Source organism: Atractosteus spatula, chromosome 5 (genome assembly GCF_055471065.1).
Source record: "Atractosteus spatula isolate fAtrSpa1 chromosome 5, fAtrSpa1.hap1, whole genome shotgun sequence".
Classification (NCBI taxonomy): domain Eukaryota; kingdom Metazoa; phylum Chordata; class Actinopteri; order Semionotiformes; family Lepisosteidae; genus Atractosteus; species Atractosteus spatula.
The window spans coordinates 51,573,552-51,595,225 of NC_142710.1; the positions used below are offsets into that span (position 1 = coordinate 51,573,552).

At 35.3% G+C, this 21,674-nt stretch overlaps 1 protein-coding gene across 1 annotated transcript in view; it reads left to right on the top strand.

The window, feature by feature from the left end:
- Window positions 1-21,674, top strand: part of srgap3 (SLIT-ROBO Rho GTPase activating protein 3) — a 102,614-nt gene that overhangs the window by 47,160 nt on the left and 33,780 nt on the right. The window contains exons 4-6 of the mRNA XM_088917175.1: window positions 10,973-11,035; window positions 18,055-18,240; window positions 21,316-21,444. Coding sequence (XP_088773301.1) covers window positions 10,973-11,035; window positions 18,055-18,240; window positions 21,316-21,444 — 378 coding nt within the window. The remainder of the gene's footprint in view (window positions 1-10,972; window positions 11,036-18,054; window positions 18,241-21,315; window positions 21,445-21,674) is intronic.

The window sequence follows — 21,674 nt, forward strand, 5'->3', positions numbered from 1 at the left end:
ATATACATTATGCAGTATGTGGTATACATGCTGCACTTTTCAATATAGTAGACTAAAATGGCATTCTTATGGATACCCATAGAAAGAGGCATAGACTTTTTTTCAAATTGTGCATTGTGCAAATGTTGAAATGTCATGTTTATGAAAAGATATAATTAAAAATACATAATTAAAGGCTGCTTTATTGCAGATATGGCAAATCTGTATGTGTCTTCTCTTGTCTTATCTTTTTGCTTTTAACAATTAAAACTGAGCTTCAGAATGAGTCAAAATAAACACGTGGTGTAGGGTAATAATACAGATAAGGAAAAGGAGAAGTTAGTGTTGATATTGTTTTAAGATAAAGGGCTTTGTAGCCTTTTGAAACATCTTCTGTAGTTAACATTTTCTTTAATTTGATTTTAATTGATAAAATGAAAAAAGTAAAATGACTACATAATTTTATATTATTGTGTATTGTAACAGCTATTGAAGATCTGTTTGCCAGTGGTTTTTAGTTTGGTGTAGGTTTTTGTGTCTGTTTTTCATTCACTAAAAAAGTCACCATTTTCACTTCAAATATAAATATAAAATAACTTTAGAATAGGTCACTTATTCTTCAGCTGATGGTAAATTCTGCTGGAATACTTTGGTTAAATAACCTTTGTTTCTGATAAATAACTGGTATATGTACAGTAGTTTTGTAGCACTGTCGCACTACAAACACAAGCGGAAATGTCATATCCTGGAACTCAGTAAATTTGTTAAAGGAACAGAAAATTGCCCTCCCATCGTTTCCTCTTATGCCATTATAGTAGACACCCCGTAATGTAAAAAATGACAACAGCTTCAGCGATGCATACTGATTGCCATCTTTGGCTGCCAAGAATTTTCCACAACACGATTTTCTCGTCGTGCAATCTGTCAAATGCAATTTGATATTTGGATAAATAGCGTAAATTGACACGCTTGTTAGGAGTTTGAGGCATACAGACCCAGAGAGGAACAGGAGAGAGAGCCTGCTGGGAGTGTTTTGCAGCATTTGTCCTCCAGCTGTATGTTCGCAGTCTCTGGAGAGCAAGATGGAGCAGGAGAGCCTGAGTGAATCACAGGCTTCTGTTCCATAGGGAGCGGCCCATTGCCTGGCGCAGAATGCTGATCAGCACTTTTGTTGGGCCTCTATGTACGAAAAATGCTCGTTCTCGTATTGGGTTTGATGGAGCAGAAACTAAGGAAGAAATACTCGAGTCTTTCCATTTTTTTTAAGCGTCAGACATTCCACTGGGTAGAAATGAAATAGGTTATGGATTGATTTAACTGCAGATTGATGGTGTAAATTGAAAAGATCACTGAGAGTGTAACTTGAAACTTCTGTTAAGGGTGAAAAATATTTATGCCCAGTATATGCTAAACCAGCAGAAAAAAATGAAAGCAATTTGCTGTGATTGAGGGGGCCTTTTTCTAAGATTTTTAGTGCTTTGAAATTAGCTCAGAAATATAATTTGCATGTTTATCTACATGAAGTATTTTTCTAGATTAAACAAATGTTGATATGCTCTTCAAAGGGAGTTTAACAATATATTTCTTTGTTCTACATTCAGTGTTTGGTTTCAATAAATGATGGTATTCCATACACTGCACAGGTGCTGCACTATCCTATTCAACTTCAGTAACCTTTAAGTGATTCATTTCGATTGATAAAAAGCTTGCCTGGTGCTGACTGCAGAGGACTGCTGTTCTCCCTATTGATCAAATAATATTACAGTCTACAGTGATTTATGTACTGACATAATTTACAGAAATAATTAACTCTGGTTCCTTGGATGAGCAGCTAGTTAGACAGAGGCCTAACTGAAAGGGTTCTCTTTCAAACAACCAAAGTAAATTCAGAGTAACACAAGGATCCAATACCTGCTGAGCTGAAAGATGATGCATATGTATATTTATAGAAACTTAAAGAATCAGTGATTTAGGAGTGGGGAGAGGGTTCTGTTATCTTTAGAATAATTCAGTATATCCTTCAACCACCTCAAAAATGTGCTGTGTTACTGTTATTTTTGTATTGCTTAAATTATTTTTCTAAATTAAATGTAATTTCTACTTGATTTTAACATAGAATGTAAGTTTAAGTTGTTGTTATTGTGTGGTATGATACAAAACTTATTGATTTTTACTGTGTTTTTTACTGTTTTGTTTTTCATTCATGTGCATTTATACATTAATGTGCATACTGTGCACACTTTCAGTTCTATCCAATTTCATGATCATTCCTTGCTCAGTATCAGAGTAGTGGGGAGAGCTGGGGAGTAGTGAAAATGACATTTTTACCCTTTCCTTTACATTATTAGCACATACCTTCCTACTTCTGACCTTTCACTCTGCCTGTTGTGCCCTGAAAAAAAGACACTGACATTAATATATTATCCTTCATAGCAAATGTACAAAATCAGTATGTTAGTTTTAAGAGTTATTTTGTAATCACAGAGCTTAATAATTTTGTTTGCTTAATAATTAATAATTGTTGTTTACTTCCCCAATGGAAAAGAAAGAGTGAGAACGCAAATGTAATGAGCTAGTAGAAGACTTTGTGAAGAGAAATGCATTTTCACATCTGACTCTGTACCAGACTCCTGTAAATACTGTTGACAAACCATGCAGTAAATACACCCTGTTTTTTAGTGTGTGATGTAAGGCAGACTATTAAGGCCAGTGGCAGTGTAGGACTTGAAGACATACATAGCGTTGTAACAGGTTTTGAACAATAGCTAACCTAGTAATAATGCAAAACTGAATAGCAACTCTTGAAAATATATACATTAAAAAACAATTTAGTTTTACATACAGACCTGATATTTGTTTCCTATACTTGGTATTTGTATTACTTTAAAATATTAAATGCATTTTCTTCCCATTTTTGCCAGTTCTCAGTACTTTATCAAAATAAATCAAGAAGCTGTACTGCAGCAGCTTTGTCAACACTGTTTTAATGAGGGCTTGATTTTTTGGTCTGTAACCTCTGTATTCAACTGACTTTAACGGATTTCTGGCAAAATAAAATGTATCAGCAAGTTGAACATATTTAAATTACCTTTGATATAATACAATGTGAAATAAGATCTTGATTATTGATGTATTGAGCAGTTGTGTGTTTATTCAGCTGTTCAATTAGTCATTTTGGGGATAATTGGAAAATTGTGGAAGTTAATACCGTTGGAGAGCCACAAAAGGTGAGATGCAAGACACACACACATGCTACAGATGCAGCCATTCAAAATGCGCGGTAAACCCCTGTACTGCGCGAAATTATCTGCAGATTAGCGCGGAATAACGCAGTACAAGATTGGCTGGCCAAAATGACTGACAGGCAGCACTCGTGGTGCATTGGGTGTTAGTGAATCGATTGCTTCATTTAATCTCTTTACTGTGCATGTTTAAATCTGCTTAATATTGAATATTAATATGGAATTTTACAACTAAAGGGAAATTGTGGTAGCTGAGCATAAAAAGAAGAGGAGCATAACATGTCTGATGGTCATAAACGATATTAATTAGGAATATAAACATATTATATACTCTGTATATGGCTGGTACTTTAAAAATTACACACCAGTATTCCACTTTCTTCATAAACATTTTAAGCATCAAAGTCTTTCATTCCGTTACATATCGTGGTTATTTTGGAAAAGTTTTTATGTGTACCTTCTAAATATATTACGTTTATATACTTTATAAAACTTAATAGTGTTTTAACCTTTTCTATTAATACTTTCACTTGTTATCAGAGTAAAAAAACTCATACTTTTTAGAATTTGATTAATAGGGAATATAATATGGAATCACGCATCTAAAGAAATTATTAACGATATAATTATATTCATATAGTTCAAAATATTACCGTAGTACACTTTCTTTGTAAACATCTGCATCAATTCATTAGAATCGAGAATAACAATGCGGTATTAAAAATACCACAGAAAACATCATAATATGTCTTGTCATTATTAACAATATTATTTTAATAATAATAATTTCAAGCTTCTTGTATCTTTTTTCAGAGTAATTTTTTTCTTCGGTTTTCATAACCTTCACTTATTAAAACGCCTGTTTATGAGACACAATGTTTCAGATGTCAATAACTTTGTGAACAAATAACACAGAGCCTGCAACCTACAGTACATGTTTAAAGATCGCGGTTTGTGAAAAATGTCACAGCTTTTATTTAAACAATATCTAGTACCTGGTTGCATTTTTAGAAACCTTAGTTTGAATAAAGCGGATCCCAGGTGCAAGTGACTTCATAATGTGAGAAGGCATTATGCTATATTTTTTATGCATCAGTTGAAGCCTTTTGAAGTCAAAAACGTCATAAGGTTACAATTTTATCTTGCCTCGTGAAAGCAAAAATTCAGATATTTGTCAACATATTTACTAAAATTATCCATCTCGGTAATCTCACTGTACGCCCCGGTGCTCACTCAATGATCACACTTTCAGTAAAATAAAAAACCCGTTTTCCGCATTACCACCTCACACCAGGGGAGAAGGAAAAGTGCCGGCGGTCATTTATTTCACTCTCCATTGCTCTGCCCAACCCCACTGGACAGACAAAGTTGATTTAAACTCATTCAAAAGGGTGTGGTGTGTTAACACAAACTCTGCTTAACAGAGCCGCTTGTAAGAGCAAGGTGACTTTCTGCTCAATTAAATAAAGCTACAGTACAGACAGATTTTAAATTCTTCAAGCAAAATTAGCTGTTTGTCAAAATCAGCTACTTCGCAAGCAGTTACACGACTTCTCAAAGGGTACCTTTTGTCTCTCGTGCAAACTCAACAAAGGTTTATTTTTTATAATTCCGAAATTTGAACGATATGCCTCAGGGACTCATTATAGTATTGTAGCGAAGAGAGTTCGCCCCCCCTCCCAGCCGGGTCTCCCCTCCCACTGTTCCAAAGCCGTATGGTTTCAAAGTATGTGTAAAATATCTTTTCTTATTCCAGTTATTAATCCAATCTATTTTTACTCATCCTGCTATGTAAAAACATATAGCCAAAAGGATCGCTGTAAAGGTTACATTCCAAGCTGAAAAGACAAGAGTCAGCGTGTCTTCCATAACTCTTCAGTTTATCCATGGTCATTCATTATTAATATTGTAACGAACGGCAGGCATACAGATGGTACAAGCTGGTTGCAGCGCAGTGACAGTACAGCCCTCTACTCCCCTGTGCATAACAGGGATGTTATGTTATGCTGCCTGGGCTGAAGAAGGTCTTTAGCCGGCAAAACCACTGTTGAGCGACGCAGGAGACCCGGGTTCGAGCCCATTTGGTGAAGGATGAACCGGGACAGGAGCAGCGAGAGCACAAGCCCAAGAACCCGAATTCGTTACAATATTATTAATAATATATTCTGTATTGCATTTAAATTGGAATGTTTTTACAAATATAAGAAGAGGTGATACACAACATGTAAATATAACCCTTTTCTCTCCTTTAACTTAAAGAATTCTGTGAAGAATTCATAAATCACGAAACCATCACTTATAATAATTCATCCAGATACACACACTCACACTGTGGCCAACAACAAGCTATAGTGGTGGACTATTTTTATATATTTGGCTTTGTAAGAAACAAAGCAGTTCTCTGATCGGGCTTTGAACCGCCTGGGTGCAGCACACTACATGACTGTCCATTGACTATTACCACTATAAGGACAATAATATATATATTTTTTAAAAATGAACATCAAATGTTTTCAAAATGTCCCCTTGTGATATTTTAGCTGCTTAGTTGCACGACTCCATATTAATATTACTATCAAGAGGTATTAAATCAGTACTTTTATGAAATTCAAGTATTTTAAACGTTTAATTAAAAAGTAAAAATCTTACAGCGTACACAGAGATTCTAAGCTGATCACGAGGAAGACAAATCACTTGTTTGTCGCGCATAAAAAGTGGTTTTTAACTATCTAAACCAGTTTTTACAGCTTTTAAAGTCATGCAATATTTGAGTTAGGCAGGAACTCATCATCGTTTGCCCATTTTGTTGATAAGCTGTTTCCCGATTACTGGCAATTGTAATAAAAAGCCTTCCCGCTCCCTCTTTAAATTTCAAGATTTCCGTGAAGAAATCCTTAAACACAAAACCATCATGTATAATAATTCATCCAGCTGGTTCCCTGTTAAATGACGCTGATGGACCGGGTTCAATTCCAGGTGGTGTACTATATAGTACAGTTTAAACTTTTTTTTAAATTCCAAGTTAAATTGTTGGCTGATTACTGGCTGCTGACATTTGGATTAAGATAAAATATAGATTTTCTCCATTTGGATGTAAACCTGAAAGGGACACATCATGTTCAGAATGAGCTATAATAGTGGATTATTTTTATCCATTTGGCTATATGAGAAACAAACCAAAAGTAATGCTCTGATCGGGCTTTGAACCGCCTGGGTGCAACATTACAGTGCACATTACCACTACAAGGACAGTAATTTTTTTTTTAAAGAAACGAATGTCAAAATGTTTCTAAGACGTCCACTTGTGATACTTTAGCTGCTTAGTCTCACGATTCCATATTAATATAACTATCAAGTGATGTTAAATCACTACAACATTTATCTTTTTACAATAACAGCATACTGTATAGTGTTCTTACCATGTATTCTTAGAAAAGTATAAAATGTTATAACTTTTTTATGAAATACAGAATATAAGCTTAATAATGTTAGAACAAGCACGTTAAAACCAGAACCTACTGTAAGTTACCAAGTTAAAGACTTTGATGCATAAAATATTTATGCATCATTAAATTATTTATGATGGAGGTGGAAGGTTGTGTACTTTTGTCCAATTGAACAATCTTGCTTTTATAAAATATACTGACTTTTTAATGTTTAATGTTTAACATGCTGTAATACACAGTCTAAAATTATTAAAAGTCTAAAAAGTATACAACTTAAATTCTTAATTGGAAAAAAATTGTCCCTCAGCAGTGACTTTGATTCGAAACCGAGCGTTTTCTGGCGACGGCTCAAATGCTGTGCATGAGACGTTAAGCTTTATTAGCTCCACCTCGCGTTTTTACAAGGTACTTCAGGATACTATTATCCTATTTAGAAAAACATGCGGTATGCTGCGGTATGTTATCCTACATCCACCGTGTTTTAATGCAGCGTACCCCGGTCATTTTGAATGGCTGGATCTGTATGTAGCTAAAATTCCTTCTCCAGTGATTAGAGTGATACACTGAAGGCTAGATTAACTTCTGTCTTCATTCCATTCATTTTATCAGAAACCAAAACGTAACATAAAAGGTGTGCCACTTATTAATCTGGATGTAAGAATTTGCCAACTTTAAAGAATCCAGCTTTTAAGTTTATAACTAGATTGGGATGTAGGAGATGAAAAACTAATAGTTGATACATTTGAACTTTTTAAAGTCCTCACTTTTTCAATTGAGAAGTTAATTAATTTAGAGCATCATGTACTGCAGTATTAAGCAGGTCTTTGTCAAATGCAAAGAATGTAAATGGGTCATTTACTGCAGCTAAGCATTAACACCAGCTGTCCTTGTGTCCTTGAACAGATAATAGAACTCTTTAAAAACAGTATTTTTTAGACAGAATCAGTTTCTGTGGATTGATAATTTGACAGAGTAAGTCCAGCTATAGCCCACATTATTAATGCACAACAGCTTTGTACGGTACTTTATTGTCCATGTTACCAATTCAGTCTACTTTGTAACACTTTTCTTTGTTGATCATTCAGTAACAGACACCTATGTTTGATGTGACTTTCTGCAACACTTTACAACTTGTTTTTAGCACAGAACAGTCTTTTTAGGCATGGTGGTTACATTTTGCTGCTTTAACTGCTTTAAAATTGTTCCTGAATATGCTTGCTTGCAATGGCAGAAAGAGAAAACATCTTTTTTTTAAACAAAAATATGTTGTGTATACTCTGAAACCACTAAATGCTGTGGACTATGAAAGCCACATGTGCATTTCACAATATGGAACTTTAAATAAATGCCAAGAAAACAAGAGTTAGTGCTACACGCAAGCAGACTTGAGCCAGCCACACTTCAACCTACACTATAAATAAAAATAGACAGCTTGTGGAGCTTGTTCCCTGTTTAAAACATCTGGGTAGATACATTAATAACAAATTAAACTTCTCAGACAACACAAAGTGTGGTTTTAAAAAAGCCGTGCTGAGATTATTTCTCTCAAGAAGGTTGAGGAGCTTTGATGTAAGCAAACACATCCTAGAGCTGGCTTACACAAGTCTGGGGGAGAATGTGCTCTCTTTTCACATATCTACTTGGTATGGGCATCTTGGTGTCAGGGATAGAGACAAGCTCTCAAGGATTATAAACATAGGCAGCAAAATTATTGTTCAGAAACGGAACCAGCTGAACCAAATCTGTACTAGGAGTGTTTACAGGAAAGCAGTGTTAATAGTAAATGACGCCTCACATCCACTACACTCCCAATTTGAAAAATTATCGTCCGGATGATGTTGCAGAGCACCAATGGTTACAAAAAACATATTTAAGAAGTCGTTCATTCTGAGTGCCACTACTCTTTTAAACTCTGATGTGTGAGCCCCTTTAGAGCATTGCATTGACAGCATATAGATGCATGCAGTTTACGCTGAATCTTACATTTTTGTACTGTATTGTTTTACTAATTATAATACATTAGTTGTATACATCTGTAAAAGCTACAGAATGTTTTGTTTAGTTTTTGTTCAATGTTTTTTTTATTGTTGAAGTGAGGCCAAAGAAAATTTTTCACTGTGTGTGGACAATAAATTAGATTCTGATTCTAGTCAAGGGTCACTAAATTAGCCTTTCCTACCCATGAAGCCACAGCCATCTACATGAGTAGTAAACATATTTTTGTTTACTGTCCAAAATGGCCTGCTTTTTCTTTTTACTTTTCCTTGGCTAAAGTACAGTATTAACATTTTTGGCATTCTGACTCTTTTTCAGATATTTCAGATAAGGGCTCTTCAGACTTGAGGTCATGGGTTTGAAGCTATTATAGATCTTCATAGGGTATTGTTGCTCTGTTCCTTTACAGAGATAATCTTAATGAACAAGTTGATCTTCAGGGATGCTCCGTGTTCCAGTAAAACAATCCCAAAGAGGCTTATACATTTTTAATATTTTAAAATAGCAGCTAATTGGCAGCCCACTGTCACAGATTCATGATTAAAAGTCATCATTAGTAATTTTCCTTTTATACAGAAGGATCCACTTCATACAGTTAAACCTCCTTAATGGTCCTTTAAGTGGAGGGAGCAAAAACTGTGACACAAAGGGGGTTTTACTTTATCAAAAAGTTAACCACTAACTTCAAGGCTAAAAACCTATCTTGAAAATGTGGATTTGTCAAACAAGATTTCTTGATACTTGTTAGACCCAGAAATGTTCATCCATACCGTAACAGCAATTTATTCCTTTCCATTTTCCTGCATGGAAAATTACATCTCATAAGCAAAGTGTCTTGTCCGGAATAGCTTTGTACAGAAGGTCTGTCTCATCCAGTATTATACATGTTGTCTGTATAGTACCCATCTGGTATTAAAGGCAATCTTGTATAAAATTCAGAGACATCATCCTCAAAAACAGATGCAGACTCACCAGCTGCTACTTTGATCTTACTGCTGTCTCTCTTTTTAAAGTGTTCCAAAGAAACACTTGAGCAAGAGAAGTCTGAGAGTTCTTGTTCTTGGCAAAATCATCTGGCTGTTCAGAAACAAAAGCCAGCTAATAGATATGTTTTGGCCACTCAAGAATGTAAAGCAGTTCAGTAGTGCTTCTTCTAAATCCTGATACTTTCCTGTATGCATTCTTTAAGTAGTGGAGGGAACATAAGAATTGTGATAGGAACATCAAATTGCATGTCATTTTTTAGCAATCTTTGAAATCATTGATGGATGCCCGAAGAGATTGTCAGCCGTAATTCCACAGCAGCCTTTGTGGCTAATGTTGCATCTGTTTACTTAAAAGCTTTTTCCATTTTCATTTGAAATCAGTACAGCACTATATTGGCATGCAAATTAGGCTTAATTTGTTTTAATAATCATGTTATACCAGAAATTATTGTGTGTCGTCAGGGTTTTCAAGACCAAGTTAGGCCAGACATAATGGCCAGACACAAAACGTTAGTGAAAGATTAACAGTTTAAATTACTTTAAATGACACAAGTGTTAGAATCAAGAATGTTTCTACTGACCTTGGGGCACTTCCAACAGATACAAATAAGCAAGTAGCAGTATTAAGTGGATTTGACTGCAATTTTGAATTATTATTGTCATAATTTGAATTTGATATTATTTGAAATGTTCATCAGAAGTCCTAGGATCATTTTATGTGGTCAGTGAATTAGATTAAATATCAGTCCAGTTCATGTCTATATGTTTATGTAGTGATTTTTGTAATGCTAAGGTTCCTTGCTTTTTTATGTTGTTGTATAAGCCAAACTACATAGCTGAAGGTTAATAAGTTGTACATTGTAGCACAATATGTTGACAGTACCTGTATCACAGCTCCATCCTTGCTTTTGATTGGCCTCTTCACTATTATTGGCTGAATTGTGACATTCAGTGGACAAGGGTACAATGGTAATTTCAAAGTCTAGATATTTTTTGTTCAGGTTATGCCTCTACATACAGTCCATCCTCATTGTGGAAAAAGTTTTAATTTTAAGGTAGCAGGTCTTGTAATGCCACTTATGGGTTATATCTTTCTGATTACTTCTTCTGGATTATTTTTTTTAATACAAAGACAGACTGTACCTTGAGCTACTCAAGTGACAGAAAAGGTTTTTTGTTGGGGGGAAAAAATCTAAGCTGCTTTCTTATACAGTATGTAGAATACCTGTTTCTCTTACGTACTGCTCCATTTTCCAAAGTGAAGTTGAGGTTTTTTAAACTAGCATGATGGAATTTGACTCAGCTGTGTTTTTAACTTTTTCAGAGCAAAGACATTGGCTTGCAGATGCATGAGGAGCTATTTAAAGTCACAAATGAGCTCTACACGGTGAGTAAATTCATGTCGATTTTTTTTTGTCTTTTGATTGCCTGTAACTGTTTGGAGTCTTGAGTTGCCTTATACTAAAAGTCTGTGATCACAATTTGGCTGCTGTCAGTTGGGTTAGGTGGACTTAAGTCTGGTTTCAGTAGGCAGAGAGGATCTCTTAGAGCAATAAAATAGCAGATGGCTCTGACAAGTATACATTTCAGAAGACAGCATACATGGTCTTCACCATCCTACCTGGCAGTGCTGAGTTAATGAGCAGTTACTGTTTTCTAGTTCAGAAGGGGATACAATAAAAAAAATAATAATGGCAATTTCAAATATAAACCAGAATGACTACACTAGAGATTTCTGTATATTTTTACCAATTAATGAAGTAATATTGTATAGTATCAGGGTGGCACAGTATTACAGGGCTTAACGTTGCTGCCTCACAGTGCTGGGGCCCTGGGTTCAGTTCCGGACCCGGGGTGCTATCTGCATATAGTTTGTATGCTCTTCCTGTGTTCACATGGGTTTCTTCTCATAGTCCAAAGACATACTGGTATGTTAAACAAGTTCTGGAAAAACTGGCCCTGGTGTGAGTGTGTGTGTGTTTGTGTCCCATCCAAGGCGTATAGCAGGATAGACTCCAGTTCTCCCTCGACCCTGAATTAAAGATTAAATTAAAGATTAAAGATAAAAGATGGTTGAATGGATAATACGCATCATAGAGAGTGCAATTTCTTTCTTTATTAAATGACTTTATTTTGTATTAATTTGATTTACATTATCTTTCACAGGATATTTGCACAATGTCCACCTTCACAGGAGTGGTTGTTTGTGTCAAAGCAGGCTGTAGCATTCCAATTGCACAAAAATCATAATGTCCTATACAGCTCTGCATTTTGTTTTGCCATCTTATTTTTTCCTTTTGTTTTCTGCCTCATTAAATTACAGAAAAACATAAATATGAGGAAATGATATTAATAGATCCTGTGCTGTCACTAAGTTTCCTACCAGGCCCATTATACAGAGATGGATGTTTCAACCCATTGAAACCTGTATGTGTGCCAGACATCTGCGCCTGCCTGAGCTGAGACACGAGCGCATACCGAGTGTCAGTGCTTTTAGAGGAGGATAAGTCATTGGCATGGTTCTGTGTCGTGAAGGCTGGAGGGAGCAATGCTGTTTGATTTCTGACACTTCAGATATTTTTCACAGGCTAATCAGAGACTTGTGGATAAGCAAATACGCTTCATAAGCATTAAAACTCTGCAGAGATATTCTTTTGACCAGGATGAAGTGAAAGATAAAACCCCTTCCTTTTTTCTTGAAAAATTCGCATCAAAGGAGATACTGTACTCGTTTTGGCGTAGATCCAAGGCCCCTCAGTATTGTATTTACTCCAAGAGTACTGAAGGGGGGATTACTTATTCATTGAATAAGCAGCAATACAGCGTATCTTACTACATCAGTGGCTAGAGTCTGGAAAAGATTAGCATTTGTAACACTAATATTACTTATTGTCTAAGAACTATGATAACATATCTGTCCAGTTCTGCCTTGGAAGTACCTATCTTTTAAATGCATGCTCAGTGTGATGAAATAAGCAAAATACAAAAATAGAAATCAATATAGCTGCTGTACATTTTTTCTTACATTTCATTTGCCTATAATTATTGCATTTTTTGTATAGGATTTATAGAGCAATGTTGCATAGATTTAAATTTTACAGTAGAAATACTATTAACTCCTAGATTAGCTGAATTTAAAAGAAAAGCCCAGTGGGCAAGATAGAAAAGAGCCTCATTATCCTTTTCAAAGTCATCCTGGATTGTGGAATATCAATCTCGGCAGCTGCCAAAATGAAACGTTAATTTTTAATGTGAATAGAATTGTATGCATCCCTCATCAAGCTCCATTTCCTGGTCGCAACATATCATTCACATTAAACCATTCAGTGCCTCTTATCTCATTAGAGTGTTTATGAGTACAGTTACCTGGTAGATAGGTCTACTGTAACATGGTTATAGTTTGTTTAATGCTGTTACCTGATATGACTGCAGTAGAAATTGGTTTTATTTAATGGATGATTTGTTGATAGTTTAACTGCGTGCTAAATCCTATATTTACGATACAAAAGCTTAGATGTTCTTCAGCTTGTGATATTTGACAAAATTAAAAATAGCCATAGTTTCATTTTCTTTCTGCCTCTTTTCATGTTCTGACTTTAACTGTGCTTTATTTGGGAAGTGTGAAACGATTCCCTACTGTGCGATAGCTGAGGCCTTTATAAAGATCCATGTCCCAGAGCAATTAGAAAATGTAACATTTGCAAAGTTCTGAAAGCATTTAAGGAAAACATGCAGTAGTTTTCTTTCACTTCTTTTCAGATGACCATACCGTTCTGCACAGTTTGCTCCAGCATGACAGTCCACAAAAAAGATTGTAGCTCATTCAGTTGTGGCTGCCCTTTACACATCTGCTTTTGACAGGAAGAGTGATGACTTTATATCCATTGTAAATGTTGATGGAGATATGTTATACCAAACAAAAATGGAATACCAGAAAGCAGGAGGCTCTGCAAATAAACACACAAATATATTTTTTTACTCATCAGTCCAAATGCAGCAGGGTCTTATAATTAAGTTAAGATTATTTTTTGGTTTCGTTTGAATTTCTCTAAATTGAATGCAAACCTGCTCACACAGTTTTAATTTCAAACACCTAGCAATGTTCAGCCTTAGGATTCTAAGTATCTACAAAAATGCACATTATTGTGTCAGGTTGAACTTGAACTTGATGAAAACAGGATTGACCTAGGATTATTGTATATAGTATTGGGACAGGATAGTCAAAAATGCTGTTTTTGCTTTACAGTCAAGAAATATCGATTTGTGATCAGGAAATTGATATGAATGATATGTACTATAATGCCTGTTTTCATTTTGGGAGCATCCATGCATTCATTGATCACATTAGATCAAAAAATGTAACTTGTGTTCAGCTCAGTGATTTCACGTGACCGTAAGAACTGGAACACATTCACTATAAGTAAAGTGCATAGTACTGTACTAAGAATGACGACCTGTGTTTAAAAAAAAACTGCAATAGCAAGTTTGACTCAAGACAAAGGAAGGTTGTGTAGGTAAAGCTGTAAATCTTCACACACCACATGAGCATTAGTTTTAAAACCACAGGCCTCAAAGTCTGAACCTAAAACAAAACATACAGAACCTCATAGAAACATACATTTCCCTGCCACAGGAGCTTTAAAGAAACACTCTTGACCTCAGATCTGCCAATCAAACAGCTTTAAGCTATTTTCCTGTTAAAAAGCTGCACCTATTGACCAGTAATGAGGGCAACAAAGCAAAGGTACATTTCCACTACTCTTGTTGTTTTTGCAAATTTGCTTCCTGTCCTTTGCTGGAGGTGTTTTTTTTTTTTCTATTCATTTTAGCAGTGTGCATCAAAGTTGCTAGGAGACCCTTTTAGTATGAGAATGAATGAGGCTGACAGCAAAGGATTAACTCAACAGCACCCAGCTTCTTCTTTAATAGTACCATGGTTTTACAAATGTAAAAACATGCTTTTTTTAGCCTAGTAATCACAAAGACAAAGGCCATGATTGTAACCTGAAAATAATCTAAATACTCAATGTTCAAACATAAAGTCTTTTTATGCAGTATATATTAAAACAACAATCAATGTTTTTCCTTTGAGAGGAAGCAGGGTTGTGTAAAGGACATCTTTCTTCCTGTATCATGGTTGATTATACAGCATTGCTGAAAGAAAATACTTTTCATCTTGTTACTACATTGACCTACCTGGTTAAACATGATCTTACCGTGTTACTACTTTGTACCACCAGGTGAAATTTCAGAAACTAAGAAAAGTTAGACCCGGTCAGTATTGGGGTATTACTTAGGAAATCCAGGTTTCCTGGTGTTGATGGGTCAGTTAGTGGCACTCCTCTCTGTGTAGAGGAATTTCCAAATAAATGCATTTGTTTGGTGCTACTGTACCACAGGAGGTGCCATTCTTTAAATGTTTCACTGAGGTCCTAACTAATTGGTCCCATGTGACTGTTCATAAGAGTATGGATGTTAAACCTAGGGTCCTGGCTAAATTCTTGCTTGGGCTTGTACATCTGGCCTCCTTAAGTTTCCTCCTTAATTCGAATATTATTTTTTAACTACTTTGCCTGATCTACTGTGTAGCAGATGGTTGCATGATGACTGATGTGCATCAATCAGGTGGGTCCTACACTTCAGATGTATGTATATCTTCAGATGTTCTAGCATTTACATTAAATTAACAAGTTTAACCGATTAGTCTTGTTATAAACTAGGATCAGATTATTTTTTTTTTTACGTTTCTGTACTGTATATATTAGATCTACCTATCTTTTTGTGATGCCCGATATTTTCTTGGTAGAAATCTAATGAGATGCTCTTTAGGGCCCCACAGTAATAATAATTGCTACTTTCTATAGCGCTTTTCTCCACTCAAAGCGCTGTACGGGTAATGGAGACTCCCCTCCACCACCAATGTGCAGCCACACCTGGATGATGCGTCGGCAGCCATAGTGCACACAGTATGCTCACCACACATCAGCTGTCAGTGAGGAGGAGAACAGAGTGATGAAGCCTTTTCATAGATGGGGATTACTATAAGGCCATGATTGGTAAAGGCCAATGGGAAATTTGATTGAATTACTGAATGCTGCTGTTTAGGTGAAGAACACTATACCTCCTTGTAGAAGATCCTGCATAAATCATCTTTATAGGATGAGCCTATTTACATCATGGCATGCTTTCTAATTGCTTCTGCTGCTTTGCCTCATATAAGTATTTCACCCCTTCAAATTTCCTATGTCCTATTTCCTATTTCCAATGTCCTATTTTGTTGAATTACAAAGTATGTATAACAGTTTTCATTGAATATTTTTAATCAGATGTGAATTCTCAAACGGAATACTTTTGTGGGTCAGAGTAACTGTCAGTAAACACTTCAGAGAAAAAGTGAACCTCATTAGGCAGTAGTGGATATTTTTTGCAAGGCATTAAACATCAATGGAGGCAATTTTACTGAAACACCTTGCCACTGGGACCCAATAACTAGAAGCGCAAATAGCTCCTGAAAGCTTTTAGGGGAGATTACTGAGGGCAGAATCAGAGATGGATAATTTGATAGAGGAGATATTGTCAATATCAAACTGTACAAAACATCACCTAAAAATGACATTATAAAATTCAATACAAAACAATCCATCAAGATGTTATCAGTATTAGATTAATAATATTGATCAAAATTAATTGACGTGCAAGAATAAAATAGGGTGGGCAATGCTGAAACTCTACTACAGTATGTCCTACTATGTAATACATTAGCTTGTACAGTATGTTACATAGGATGTATAGATCTATTTAACTTGACTGCATATGTTTAAATGACTTTTTTTGTTTACATTAATACTTTTTAATAAACATATATTCTTGGCCATTTGGGGCTACATGCTGTCTAGAGTAGCTCAGATATTACCAGCAATACATCCAAAAGAAGCCTGAGTCTCTACGTATTCAGTTCATTTCTGTTTCAGAAGACCATCTGATTAGCATCTGGTTTCACTAAGTGAGGTTTGATGTAGTTTACCAGTGAACCTTAAATCCTTTTGTATAAACTGTGATCAAACAGAGAGGGAAGTGGCAAAATGAGCTTTTTAATTTTGAGTTTTTCTTTTAAAATTGTTTTTCCATGTTGTTGGATTTTTTCCTGGAAACATTGTTTGCTTATACCTCCTGTTGTTTTCTCACTTTTCTGTGAGTAACTTGTTCTGTTGTTTTTAGGATCTGAAGTGGTATTGTGTGAGAATGGCAAGTGTGTATGAAGGGGAGAAGAGTTTCTGATTTCATCTTAAGAATGTTGACTATGTTATATACACACAATAGTTGTTCAAACTGTTTATACATTATTAAGTATTAAGTTGCCAAGATAATCCCTTCAGCTTTTTTGCTACTGTGAGTCATTGCCAAAACGTGTATTATTTAATTGTATTTCAATTATAATTTCAACATTTATCTTTATTTTTATACTATATGTATGGAGTTAGTACAAAATGTTGTAAATTAGGGATGTATTAATCACAAAGTGTCAGTAAATCCCTTATGTATGTATTAACCCATTATTTGTTAATGGGATGTATTAGTCAAATTTCTTTCATAGAACCATTTTTTAAAATCGACATGATGAAGTAAATTAAGACCTCGGTATTATCTGTAGTGCTCGGTTTGATGTGGGAGAAAAGCTGACAATTGAAAGGAAGGCAAACTGTTTTTTGTCATCTGCATGGACAAAGGTGCTTCTGTCTGTGAATAATTTTTTGTGGAGTAAAATATTGAAAGGAAATGACACAGTGTCATCAGTGGCTGGCTGAGACCCCGCCTTTGCTATGCAAATGGTGTGTGCTTTGTGTTTTACCATGTGTGGTCTGGAGGAGGTGATCCCCCAGAAAGGTCAGAGCCCTTATTTCAATGAGAGAAAGGCTGCCTTCTTATTCTGGGCAAGTGTCCAGACAAGCTAAGGAGACTGGCATACTGTCTCTGCATACTGAACACTCATAAATATTAATGGAGTGCACCATGATTGTGACCATGATGAGAATATTGATGTACAGTATGCATAATTTTAAACTCTGGAGATAATGCTCTGTAACTGCAGTTAAAAGCCTATGCAGGATTCCCAGGAAGAAGTAATAATGCATTACCTTATTTTAGTCACATTTTTTGTTTCAGATTTTAAGTGGAGACAGTGTTTGTTTGACAGTGTGCATTATCGATATGTTTCAGTCTTTGTTTCAAATGCTTATAAACCCATAATCATTTAAATAGATTGGAGTTGGAAAACATTGGTACATATTTTGTATTATAACAGAAAAACATTTTTTTTTACTTTGTATCTCAGTTGCTGCCGTTTGCTCATAGTCCTCTGATAAATAGATTTAGACACTAAATAATAAATATTTCATTCCCTCACAGGTAATGAAAACATACCACATGTACCACACAGAGAGCATCAGCGCTGAAAGCAAACTGAAGGAGGCAGAAAAGCAGGAGGAAAAACAGTTTAGTAAGTCAGGAGACATAAACGTCAACCTCCTACGACATGAGGACCGGCCGCAGAGACGCAGCTCTGTCAAAAAGATCGAGAAGATGAAGGAAAAGGTAAGGCAAAATGGCTTTAGGAAGTTGACTTGTGTCTGAATAATTCTTAGCTATCCCATCCTCACATTGTTAAACATAAGAAGTGCAATTTCAGTAATGGATATACAAAAAAACCAAAGCGTTATTCACTTCAGTGTACAGTTTTGAATACAAGTTAACACAAGTAGTATTATGTTTAGGACATCCTTTGTGCATTAATGGAGGCAATTTTGTTATCTTTCATCCAATACATTATTTTTGGAAACTTGGAAACTTGACAAGTTAGAATGTGAAAAGACACATTAAGAAATACCCACATTGTATAAGTGTAGACACATTGTATGAATACCCCCATTTCCGGTGTTATAAGGAGACTGTGTAATAAAATAGTCCACCCTTGGGTGGATTATTATTTTAGGTTTTTATGGGCACAATAATTGGCAGATGATCTAAAGAAGTAAGAATGGTTCTTTCTTTGCTGCTCAGTACAATTGTCTGTTGTCATGCTTACCCAGAATACCCTGCACTGGTTTTCTTCTGTCACTTCCAGTTCATGACTGGAGGTAGGAGGAATCCAGGGCTGTGAGTGCCCCTTTCCTGTTGTGATCTAGTAGCACTTGTGATGCTTGAAGGTTCCAATCAGTAAAGTTTGACAGTGGCAGTAAAATGAGATGAGGTGCTCTGGGTAGAGATATGGCATAATTTAACAGCTCAATAATAATGCTGAAAAAAGATGGTCTCCAACTGCAGTTATATCAAAGCCACGGACAGTGCTTTATAGATAAGAGACAGTACATTCCAGGACAGAGCCTAAATGATGCTGATTATTTGAGAAAGCAATTCATTTTTGCTGGCAGTAGTAATTATATGTTTCCCTTGATACTTATGTGAAATGCAAAGAGTGTGTATTTATTTTTTTATGATTTAAATTGTGGCTTTGGTCTAAAACCAATCATTTTTTTCTTTTTTTAAAGACAAGCATGATTGAATGACAGATAAACTTAGACAAAGTGTGTTTTAACTGTGCATAAAAGAAGCTTAGCAGTTCTTTAAATAAAACTCCAATATGGAAAATTAGTTTTTACCTATTGTGGAGTAATGTTTCAGTTTAAATAAACGTTCAGTTATTATGTACCAAGTGCTGTGTATCTTAATCATCTTTATTTTTTTGTATCTAGGAATACTTTCCACTGTATTTTGATATTTATACATGTGTGTATTTTTTTGTGCCATATTTCTTTTTTTCTTGTGTCAAATGATTTGTACAGTAACTCAGTGATCTTGGAATACAGACCAATACAGACCTTGGAAAACTGCCATTTCTTTTTTTGAGGATTAATTCTTATTTATTGTCAATGCAATTCAAATAGCAATCAGTTAATATAAATTATTTATGATTGTAATGTGGGTAAGAACATCTGAACCTGCTTTATGTACTGTACTTCTTAATCAAAATAGAATATTTCCCAGCTGAGCCTTAGCAGCTGTTTCGCTTTTCCAAGTCAATATGCTGCATACCGTCTTTCATCCTTGAACTTGGTTGTACTGCAGTGGTTAGAGAGAATTGGAAAGAGAATGTCTAGCTTACTGAATGAGACATTTTTCTTGAACTTGCCAAGCTGTCCTGGAAGTGTACATACCGTATGAGGTTTGTGTGACTACAATGTGCTTACCTTCCTGAAACGTAATTGTCTTTAAGAGTAAATATATATTATTTTGTTTATGATAAATGCTCATGTCCTTTTTAGGTGATTTTACAAAAGATTCATTCTGAGATTTGAAAGAACCACAATTAATAGTGATTCTAAGACATAGTGTACTGTACAATATATGTCTTTGTGTATATAAATGTATCTTACAAGGAATATCCTCTAACATTATAGTAAGTTTATACAGTAAGTGTATGTAGTTCCTAAGAATTAAAGTTATGAATGTTAATTAACTCTTGTCATATCTATTTTTTCTGAAATTGAATCATATTACTTCTAATTATACCTTTTTTGCAAATGAAGTCCGGGCTTTTATCTGTTTTGCCCTTATTAAGACTCACCAGTATCTATCAAGGAACACCCTTGTAATCACCGTACATGTATTCAGTCCTTGTAAAAACATTCATCCCCTACCGATAATCTAACATTGTGATGATTTGCAAGTAATATATTGTTTTTTCGTATGAACTTTTTGTATTCAAGCAAGTATTCATAATCAGACTGAGCTCTGTTACATATGAAGGAGGTTATATATCAGAAAACTCTGTAAAGAGTTCTAGACTTTCCTTCCAGAAAGTCAGTTCTGGAAGGATACACTTTTGGCAGCAATTACCACTGTCCCTATTTTGCATTTCCTACCAGCTTAGGAGAGTGGAATGGTGTAATTTTGTCCATTCTTCTTGGTATAATTTCTCCAGGTATTACACGTTTGTTGGAGATAGCTGATGGACTGCAATTGTCGAACCTTTGCTACTCTACAGATTTTCTGTTGGATTTAAGTCAGGAGTGAGTTTAACACGGCACCTGAAGGACATTCATTTTTTTCTGGTCAAAAAGCTTGGTGCAATTGTCCTGCTAAAATGTATATTTAAGACAGCTAATGATATCTTGTTTTTTGTTTCAAGGAGAAGTCTGAAACAAGTCAGCAGTTGCACACTAAATTCAGTTCTTTCTTCTATGTCAGTTTTCATTTGCTTAATTGAACCCATTAAACCCTGGAGGTAGTGACTTGTGTCTAATGAGAAGCTAAACCTGAAGTAGAGAGGTCCTTAGGGACAAGCCTTGGTCTAAAATACACAAGGCAGCTGTCATTATTAAAACAAATTGTAAAGCGCTACGAATTCATGGATGGTAAAAAGTAAATTACTTTATCCATATCATTTTACCATAATGTCACTTACTAAAGTAAATTGTCTTTTGTAACCAAAGCCTGCATACATCAAGGGGCGCAGGTGTGTTGTAATGTAAAAAAAATATTTTAATAAAATATTGGTATCAAGCTAGGCACAACCAGTACAGATGCTTTCAGATTACCCCATAAGGAGAGTTTCATTTGTGAATGGTCTGATTTTTTTTTTTAACCTTACATTGCCCTTCTGTTTTTCAGAGGCAGGCCAAGTATTCTGAAAACAAGCTGAAGTGCACAAAAGCTAGAAATGACTACCTGTTAAATCTGGCCGCAACCAATGCAGTTGTGGCAAAATACTACATCCATGATGTCTCTGACATGATAGACGTAAGTAATAAAACATTTTTTTGGGGGGGGCAAGGTTGTGATAGAGTTAGAATTTTTCCATGGCAATAATGTTATAACTGAAAAAGACACATTTTATCACAGTTTAATTTTCATCTGTGAATATGTATAAATTAAGTAGCATTGCAGTGCAACTCTTTTCCATCAATGGAAGAAAACACTAGATTGTCTTCACCATCTAGGGTCCGTGATAAATGCAGCCGTCGCCAGCG